Source organism: Mastigoproctus giganteus, chromosome 6 (assembly GCF_048544385.1).
Source record: "Mastigoproctus giganteus isolate SK-2022 chromosome 6, ASM4854438v1, whole genome shotgun sequence".
Taxonomy (NCBI): domain Eukaryota; kingdom Metazoa; phylum Arthropoda; class Arachnida; order Uropygi; family Thelyphonidae; genus Mastigoproctus; species Mastigoproctus giganteus.
In genome coordinates this window covers 236,218,562-236,229,455 of record NC_143580.1, presented here as the reverse complement: position 1 = coordinate 236,229,455, position 10,894 = coordinate 236,218,562, and the positions used below count along the sequence as shown (strand labels likewise).

Below are 10,894 nucleotides of genomic sequence, written 5' to 3'. Positions count from 1 at the left end.
TATGTAGATTTGAAGAAGGAATAGATAAATATTTAGAAGCAGATGAAATATAAAAATAGGGTGATTTTTTTATTTATTCATTTTTTGACGGCCAATTTCATGTTGATTATTTAATGATCAACAGGCATGTGCCCAGTTAAAGTACATAACAGAGCAGAAAAAAGATAACAGAACAAAGATTGTACAAAACATAAAAATAAATAGTAGAATTTATTTTGTATAATGAAAGTTCATTCAAATGGGAAAATTCCAATTCAAGAAAATAAAAAAAAGGGTTTCGTGATATTGTAATTGCATAAAAGTATCGGTAAGAGTATCCACGTGTTTGCAACTCCGCTGAACGAGTTCTTTAGCCATATTTAGCCGCTTGATTGAATATTTTTTACATCGCATTATTTCTGTAAGTAGCTTATAGACCTAGTAAGGATCGTTAGTTTATTCTGAATTGAGACAGCGAGATTTGAAAGTTAATTTAACACTTAAGTCTCCGTAGATTTACCGTTCGTAACTTTCCCGCCTTTGTGATACCGTACTAGATAGCGTTAGTTGAACTTCGTTAGCAGTTAAATTTTACTTTTAAATAAATACATAAAACGACTTAGATTACAAACGTAATATAATTAATTATATTTAACATAATTAAAAACATAACATGATTAATTATAATTAATTAATAAATTAATAGAATCAAGACTCAGACCAGAGCAGCAAACCAAAAGGCTCAAGCTAATGGAAGTGCTGTGGCTCAGAGCAGAACTGAGGGGGGTCAGTTGTCCTCTGACTCACAGCCTTATAAAATGCGCTGTTTGCTTGATGTTTGCAGAGCAATCGGGTACGGGACATGATACTGCCATGGGGGATTTCTTTGTGTGTGCGCGATGCAAGGAGTGTATCGATATCAGGCAACAACTCAGCGTTCTTATGGGCCTATAGGAGAGCTTGAAGGACAGGGTGGATGCCCTCGAAGAAACTAAATTGAGGGGCACATCAAGCTCTCAGCTGCCCACATCAACGCCAGAGCTTGCATTTGGGCATCACGTGACACAGACGCAACCCCCAAGGCAGAATGCGCTGGTCCCGAAGGAACTAGTAGTTGTTGGCAACTCTATTGTCAGGGAAACGGCAAACATGCTTTGTAAAAAGGATAGGTGGAACAGGACCAGGGTATGTCTGCCAGGGGCAAAGGTTGATGACGTTGTAGAGCGAATATCATCCTTTAAGGGCACAAAAGGTGATATAGTTGTACACGTTGGCACTAATGATATTAAGAGTAGGAGACCGGCAGAATTACTTAACAAGTACAGGTCACTGTTGAACAAAAGCCGAGAATTAGGGTTGAATTTGAAAGTGCAATTCTGCCCAGACACGATAGGAGGGAGTATATGATGAGAGCCTTGTCGTTCGATTCGGCCCTGGAAAGATTGTGCAAGGCTCAAGGGGTAGAATTTTTTTCAGCCTGGACTGTACTTGTTAACAGGAGAGATTGCTTCTACAGGGATGGGATACACTTAAATAGAAAGGGTGCAAGAATATTTGCTGATGCTATCGATGCAGTGTTAGATGCGTCGGAAAACTGCTGGCTTGGGAGGAGACAAAGACCAATAGATTGACAGTAGCCACTGGCAGAGGTGAAAGAGATTCTTGCACTGCTTCTAATAGAATGAGCAGAAGCCTGAAAAACAGGCTTCTGCTCATTCTATGAAAGGGACTTGGGGGTGGTTGTACAGGCAGATATGAAGTTCTCTGAGCAGTGCAGACGGGCTGCAAGAGTAGCTCATGGAGTATTGTTAATGATATATAGGAATTTTTCCCGCAGGGATAAGGAGGTGATTATTCCCTTGTGTAAGGCCACACCTAGAGTACTGTATACAGGTCTGGAGGCCTCATTTCAAGAAAGATGTAGAGCTGCTGGAACGAGTACAGAGAAGGGCAACAAGATTAGTGAATGGAACAAAGGGGTGCTCTTACGAAGAAAGGCTTTAGTTTTGCAAATTACAGTGTCTGGAGACTAGGCACCAGCGAGGTGATCTGATATAGGTGTATAAAGCCTTGAATGGTTTGAGCATGCTCAATGCTGACGGGATTCTTCCTCTAGCTCAGAATAATCACCTGAGAGGGCATAAATTCAAATTGAGGAAAGACAGATGTAGGATAGACGTGCTGAAATTTGCCTCTAGCCAGCGGGTGGTTGGTTGTTGGAACAGACTTCCATCCCTTGTAGTGGAGGTTGATAGCCTAAATAAGTTTAAGGCTCAGCTGGACAGGTATTTTGAACGAACAGAGGGGTGAAGTGGAAGTGGTTTTTTTTTTTTTTTTTTTGGCTGATGCTGCATAAGCTTGCTTTCTTTCATCAAATCCCTCTACTAATGCTAATATTAAGTCCAGTGCCATGAAAGAAATCGCAGAGAGCAGGTAGCTGCAGTAAACATCACACACACGCACACAAATTAATAAATTAATGAGGACATCTTTAACCCAGAACCCATCTGCCAGTCAACCTACTGAAAATAGTTATGTGAAACTCTTTCCTGTTCACAGCCATATCCAGATCGAACTTGTTCATGAGTTCCTGGATATCACTAATCTAGAGTTACCAATATGAATGGAATATCGATCTTCTGTCTAGTAGCCATCGCTGCAGCATAAAGATCAAAATGTCATAGAAGATCCCGCAGGTAGGTTGAACCAGTGAAGATGTGGTAAACAGTTTTAGATCAAGAACAGTTCGCCGAGTTATTATTATTAGCCATCTGGTGCAAGGAAGCCTGAGGCTTATGCTGCAAAGCAAAAAAAAAAAAAAAAAAAATTCTGAATTACCCAGAGAGAGAAGGAAATCACCAAGAAAGAGAAGAATGATGATATCCAGCTCAGGACTCTGGGCGCGCCAAGCTCATACTCACCAGATGTGACTCATACTCACCAGATGTGAGCTCCCGGGATTAAATTTCCGAAGATGACAGTTGAAGTAGGAACAGAGATTCTCGGTAGAAGATTTAGATGGTGCGTCATTACCAATTTAATACCAATTCAAATGTTTTGAGCCATTAATACTCTCGCAGCTGCGTCGTTGTTGTTGTTGTAGGGTTTTATATTGTTTGTAAATTGCGTGTGTTCTGTGGTCGATTTTCTGTTTTGCTGGGAGAAAAACCCGAGTTTTCGGGATAAAAAACGACGCTACCTTCGATTGAGCCACCTAACTCAGCCACATTGCGAAAAAAACCCATAGAAATTCTCCCCGTTCGAAGAGATTCGAACTTAGCAACTGTACTAGCCAAGGGGGCCTCTCGCAGCTGTCAAAAAGAGGTTATACATTATTCTTCCGGAAACATGGTTTTATTAGCAAACCGAACAAATGCTAAAACAACGATTTTAAAATGACGACTTAATAAATTCTTGTTATTGCAATTTTTGTTTGTTTAAATTTTGACAATAAGTGCATACGCATTCTGATTTATTTGATTTGAGTTTCCCATTAGAGTTAGAAAAATCAAAAATCGAAGTTTGCTATAGACTGGATGAATGCGTCGTTAATTAATTTATTGGTTGAATTTATAGAAATCCATATACTTTTAATGAACATTTTCTTTCGCATGTTGGCGCTGCTGGAAGCAGAAACGGTCGTAAACAAATGCTGCTTCCGTAATGATGGTCCTCACATGACTTTGTTGATGTTTGTTAATTTATTCATTTCTCAATGATCATCGAATGTTTGAATCTTGAGTAATTTTGTACTGAGATTTCGCAATTACAGCATTGGTAAATATGATACATTCATCGTGACCTAATTGTGGGTGTGCGGTACCTTTTTGTTTCGTGTATTTTCAAACCTAAAGGCAATTTTAAAATTAGCTTTAACTTTTTTTTCTTTTGCGTTGTTTTTAATCTGTTATCAAAATGAATTTTATTTTGGTGGAATTATATGCACCCACCGTTGCTACATGCATACCTTGTGTCAGCGATTTGTCATAAAGTAATACGAGATTTCGTAAATATTGGGAAATGTGAGCCATTCATCATGATCTAATAAGAGGCATTTATCGTGATCGTATATAAAGGTGTGGGGGTAGTGTTTTATGCTAGTTTCATTTATTTTCCCTCAGGCTGCGAAATTATTTCTGAAACTTTTCTTTATTTAGCGAAATTATTAGTAAAGTGACGTTCATTGCGATAGCATATGTTTACAACGTTGCTATTTGTAATTGGCCATAAAGAAAAACGAGGGCATTGCAATTTGAAGTTATCACTGCCTTTGTTGTTCGAGGGGATTAAGTTGTGCATTTTTGATTTTATCCATTATTTTCATCTTATCATTTGCGTTTCGCAAATTCATATCACGCTGATAATCAAAAGCTCTTTAGTGATACAGGTTTGCTTATCACTATCAACATTTTATAACACGTTGGCTTTTTAACCGTAGATTGTAATTTTCGTCATTGGTAATTGTAATTTGGAATCTGAACTTTGTGTAATCCATATTTCGATTTCATTTTGTTGTGAGTTCTGCATATAATCGTGGTTCTTTGATATGGTTAGGGTGACAGTTGTTGGAGGAGGATCTCTGGGAGTTAAAATTATCGGTAAGTAGATAAAATCTTAACTTACTGACCATACAGACTTCTCCCCCCCCCCTTTCTATAATTGTATGAGTTATATTATGCTACCAGTAATTTCTTTCAGCTTCATAAAGCATTGAGAATTTTAATTTATTTTAACAGTGCCTGTTAGTATGTTGAGCACCGATAAATTACTCTTTAATTAAGAATATTTTAATCCTTTCTATCTTCATGCACCTTTTATAGAATCATTAAAGAACCCACAAAGAATTTACTTACTCAGAGAGGTATGGTGTAGAACTTATGCTACCTACTCCTGAGTATAGTAACTCCTGGAAGAGGACTTACTACTTCAGATTTGAAAATAATCTCTTTGAGGGCACTGCAAGGAACTGAGCTGCTGGGGAGTTCATTAGCGAATGACTTAGACTCTTTGCTGATGGATTACCTAGCATGTGCTAGTAGTGTTCTGCACTGCGTGTTGTAAGGTTTATTCTTTCACCAAAATGAAAGAAGAAATTTGTAAAAATAAAAAAAAAATTGTAAATTTAAAACTTGCTAAGTAGCCCAATCATAAATATAAATAAATAAATATTCTGTTTGTATTCCAGTACAACTACAATTAGACAGAATTGAGAGTGTCTGATACAGATTGTATCTGCTTAACTTTAAATATTAAGACATTTTCTACTGGGATGGCATACCAGTAGGAATATTTCAAATTTTCTTTTCAGTAAAAGAGCTTGACATAGTATTAAAGAATATATGTAAAAAAGTATTATTATTTTTATGGGATCCTAACTTATTTTATTTTGTTTATATGTATTTTTATTTATATTTTGTAGAGATAGTACATTTGAACAAAGGTGGTGCAAGGTAGTGCATCTTACCAGTATTATTGAAGAGGCTTTAAGGGTTAAGAGGAACTGCTGGTTAGATTGGACAGGGAAAATATAGATACACATTAATTAGTCAAAGTAACACTTGTATACCTCTGATGAGTTCTTGTTTGTGGCCAAAGGAGACAAATTGTGGCAAGGGTAGCAATATTTCAAACATGCAGGAAGCTAGGGAAACAAGCTTAAATAACTTGTAAAGGGTTGCATCCCTCTGATCTAGTTGATGTATTAGCATTAGCATTAGTAGAGGCATATGATGCAAGAAAGCAAGCTTATGCAGCATCAGCCAAAAAAAAAAAAAAAAAAAAACACTTCCACTTTACCCCTCCATTCGTTCAAAATACCTGTCCAGCTGAGCCCTAAATTTATTTAGGCTATCAACTTCCACAACAAGGGATGGAAGTCTGTTCCACCAACCAACTACCTGCTGGCTAAAGGCAAATTTCCGCACATCTATCCTACATCTGTCTTTCCTCAATCTGAATTTATGCCCTCTCAGGTTATTATTCTGAACAAGAGGAAGAATCCCATCAGCATTGAGTATGCTCAAACCATTCAAGGCTTTATAAACCTCTATCAGATCACCTCGCCGGTGCTTAGTCTCCAGACACTGTTATGGTAGTAAGCTACACAAGAACACTTAGTATTGACAGTAATGTCCTGAGTGTTGCCAGTAAAATGACTGAAATGTTTAAAGAAAATAATGCACTATGTTTTATATATATCCGATTCACTTAGGTGATGTTATTCAATTACAAATGATGTTAGTTACGTCAAGTTCACTGTTTGGATAGACATAATTGTTTCTGAAGAGCCTGTTGCTGTTAGAGCAGCAGTAGGGTTCTGTGGCATTTGGGACAGAGAAACAATGCAGAGTTCCCAGTATTTTCTCATACTATTTCAGTGCCTGTATGGAAATAGTCCCATGAGTGAATTCAGACTCCTAGTTAGGAGTGTTAACCCTGACAATGGAATGTGTTGCCACCAAGAAATAGGGAAAGTTGAGTTTCACTGTGGTATGTGCAATCTATTTAGGAAGTATAGAGAATATAGATGGATGGTAGGGTCATACTTCTTATCAAAGGTAGCCTGAGCTCAATACAAGCTTTTGTATATTCAGAAAGTTACTTATGTTAGTATAGAATCTTATTTGGAAGTAAAGGTATTTCATTGTGCCCCTTATCAATTTCCCCTCAGTGGGAGGGAGACTCATGATGGGGAATAAAATTTTAAAATTAACTAGATCAGAGGGATGCAACCCTTTTGGCTGTGAGGTACAAAACAGGGAAAACATTGAAGGTCACATGGATTCTTGCAGGAAAGAATCCATGTGACTCCAATTAACTGTACTGCAAGTAATTAACTGTACTTGCAGTACAGTTAATTACCATTTTTCAAAACAAATTTAATGTTTGTTATCAACACCTATATTTATAGTTTACTTTTTTTACATTTGATAATTGAAGATGAATCTTCAAAAATTATTACATAACTCTTATACCATTCTTAGTACAGTATTATGGCTATAATAATATTTTTAACCTTCACTCACTTGCATCCTCAATTGTAACCAAAACACTCATGTGGCATCTGTTTAATCCCTTTTATTTTAATTATAAAAAATTAATTTTTTTTTTTTTTACTGAATTGAAAATGATGAAATGTTAATTATGCTTTGCAATTAAAAAATATCAAACAAAAATAAATGAGAAAAACCAATAATAAAATTTTTATTGTATTTTTTTAGAAATTTCAAGATTAGTCTGAATTCCCAGGTTGAGACTCAGATGCAACTTGGATGTCTTTATTTTTGTCAGTTGTTTGCAAGCCAGTGAAATCAAAGCATCACGGCAAAATTAGATACCCGCCACTGGCATCTCAGACACCAGCAAGAGGTGTTTTAAGACCTGTGGGAATGGAAGTTGCCCAGAAGAAAGATAGATACTTTTGCTCACCTGGCAACACCAAATGAAAATTTAATGTCTCATAATTCATAGTATATTGAATTGAAAACAGAAAATACAGTACAACCAGTTAGAAAATATTGGTGGGATAAAGTACATGGGAAGATTTGATTATATAAATATATATATATATATATAATTCAGTATATATATTATATACTGAGGAAGTTATGTAAAACGTCATGAGAAAGCAATACACAAAAATCGAATATTACAAAGATTGGATATTTTCAAAAGTCGATGTGTGATATGCTAGTTTGATATTTGATGGAATCATAACGCTTTGGGCTGTATAAATGACTGTGGGCCACAATGTGAAAGAATGGGCTGCTTAAATCAGGCCATGTGAGGGGTAAGCAACCTGTGGGTTGCTTACCCCTCACATGGCCTGATTTAAACCTGTGGCCCTAAGCTATAACATATATGAGGCCCTTCTTGCTTACTGTTCACCTGTGACAATATTAAAAAAGGATTTTTTAAGATGGAGCGAGGCCCCTTGTAATGTGAGTCCCTTAGCTGTAGCTTGCTTAGCGGCGCCTCTGTAGCCAGGTGGGCAGGAGTGGCAGTGTGTAGCACACGCTTCTTGATTATACTGTGGTTCGAGCCCATGAGCACTAAATATGGAGGATGCGGAAAGGTCAGGGAATGACCACCGCATATCCCCGGAGCAATATGGCCTTAGTTGTTAATGCTCCTAAAAACCAAATAACAATAACAACAGCTTGCTTAGCTTATATGTAAATCTGGCTCTGATCCCTCATCTTCAAAAGCCATTGTTAGCATCTGTATATTTTAAAAGATGGCTAATGCTGGTTGTTTTGTGAGTAGTAGTGATGAACAGCCACAATTATCATGTATGCTTGAGTGGTAGAACTGACTATATTTGTTAGCCAGTAATCTTGGATTGCTTTGTGCTTACAAAGCAATCCATGTCATCTGTTCATGATGACATATTACTTCTGAATTAGGTAACAAAACTGATAAGAGTATTAAAAATTATTTAGATATTTGATTACCCATTAATGACAATGATATATTTATGAACCGAATTTAAAGGTACTTCTATAAATAAAAAGAAGTAGAATATTTAGAATTAAAAAATTGTTAATTGCTGTTGTTAGTGTGAATTGGCTGTGACCTTTTTATGGCTGTGTTATTAAAGTCACAGCACCAGGTGCATTATTGTACACCTTGCACCGTATGACTATGTGTACAGTCATATGGTGCAAGATGAATCGATGAATTCACCTTTCTATTTCATGTTGTTTATCCCATTGTAGAATTTTGTACACATTCTATGTTTACAGAATTCATCAATCAGATTTTTGGGATTAACAGCAAGGAATAATATTGAAAATGAGATGGGAAACTTTAAAAAATTATTCTTAATTCTGACACTATATTGAGATAATATCAAAAATTACCTTTAGAAACAGCAAATAGTCTATTAATCCAAAAAATTTATTTCCTCTAAGTATCTTAAGGCTGTTTCACTCACTTCTCAGCTGACAGCTAACAGTTCTATGGAAAATTAATACTATTCTCTTATTAATCCTAAAATTTTTATCAAGAACAGAACATAAAGAATTTTTTAAGGCTTACCCGGTAAAAAAAAAAAAAGTTAATGATACAAATAGGGGAGGGGTAATTGCCATATTTAAGAAGTACTAACATTTTTCTTTGTTGGTTAATGCTGCACACCTGGTACATTTGCCCAAATGTCATCAATGTTCACCAATCGAGCTAAAGTAGCAAGTAGTAGTGGTGGGGGATATATCATGTTGGTCTTCCTGTGACCGCTAACATACTCAACACAATTCAGTTATGTGCACATTTGCTCGCATAATCTCATGAATCATTTCTTCCAGCTTTAATTGCATGACCTCCGTTGAATAATTGAACTCCTCTCCTCTGCTGGAATTAACATTTTTGAAAAGTCACAATCCATCACTGATCATTATTCTAAACTTTCACCTGAAGATGATTTACTTTAATTGACTAAAAGATGGAAGTCCAAAGATGTGCGAATCCAAACTGTATATTGGATGAGTTGCTTGGTTTCTGGTTTAAAGTAGTGTATCCATCAATCATTGCCATTGACAGTCCATGAAGAGGAAGGCTTACCCATCTACCTCTTATTGTGCCAACAACTCTGAATGCTTTCTTTCTTCTGAAGTAGCTGATCTAGTATGAAGCTCCAGGGAACAAATCACAAATATGCTTTTGAATAACATGAGTAGTCAGTTATTGCATTCAAACTTCTTTTACTAATTTTGAGTTGAAGTGGTGAACAACTTGTTTATTGGTTCCTGTGATATGGTCACAAAGGAACTGGGTGTAAACAATAATTTTGATATCATACACTAGACTGCTATACAAACTGGAGCAATGTGGTATTAAGGGCAAGGGATGATTAGGTGGAAGAAGACAGAGAGTGATCAATGGGCACTGCTCTTCATGGACTAAATGTTATTAGTGGAGTTCCCCAGAGTTCAGTGCTGCGCCCAGTGTCGTTTTCAGTATTTATCAATGATATTGATGAAGGTATATCAGGTTTAAAGTCTAAGTTTGCAGATGATACAAAGGTTTCCAGGCTGGTTAACAACAGTCATCAGGGTGAGCTACTCCCAGAAGATCTACAAAAATTAGGTTGATCGGCTGAGAAATGGCAGTTGAAGTTTAACATTGACAAATGCGATGTACTGCATGTGGGAAGCAGTAACCCCAGAGTGACTTATCAACTGTGTGGTACTACACTCAGGGTAGTGGAGAATGAAAAAGACCTGGAAGTAATTGTGCAGTCAGATATGAAATTCTCTCAGATATGCTGCCAGGAGCTCATGAGGTTTTGTCAATGATATACAGAAACTTTGCTAGCAGGGATAAGGAGGTGATTGTACAAGGCCGTGGTTAGGCTTCAGTACTGTATACAGATCTAGATGCCTCACTTTAGAAAGGTGCAGAGAAGGGCAACCATACTGGTGAAGGGAACAAAAGGCTGCTTTTACCTAGAAAGGCATCAGTTCTACAAATTACAGAATCTCGAGACTAGGCACCTGTGAGGGAGATGTGATTGCGTAAGCTGAATGTTAATAGCATTTTTCCACTTGCAGAGACTACACACATGAGGTGGCATAAATTCAAGTTGAGGAAGAATGATTGCAGGATAGATGTGTGGAAGTTTGCCTTCAGCCAGTGGGTGGGCGATTGTTGGAACAGGCTTCCATCTGTTGTTGTGAAAGTGGATATGTTGAATAAATTGAAGGAAGAACTAGAAATTCTTGGAGGGCACAGATGAGTGAACTATGTAGGTTTTTTTTTTTTGGCTGATGCTATATAAGCTTTCTTTCTTGCATCATTTGCCATTACTACTAATACTACTTGGATTTCATGAAAGCTTTTGATACTGTTGCACATAATAGACTGCTTTACAAATTGGAGCAGTGTGGCATTAAGGATAACTTGCTGTTATGGATAA

At 36.9% G+C, this 10,894-nt stretch overlaps 1 protein-coding gene across 1 annotated transcript in view; it reads left to right on the top strand.

Moving 5' to 3' along the window:
- Window positions 1-3,798: 3,798 nt before the first annotated feature.
- The window catches only part of LOC150085106 (uncharacterized), a 48,627-nt gene continuing 41,531 nt past the window's right edge, over window positions 3,799-10,894 (top strand). Inside the window, exon 1 of the mRNA XM_090375775.1 lies at window positions 3,799-4,577. Coding sequence (XP_090231901.1) covers window positions 4,526-4,577 — 52 coding nt within the window. The 5' untranslated portion in view covers window positions 3,799-4,525. The remainder of the gene's footprint in view (window positions 4,578-10,894) is intronic.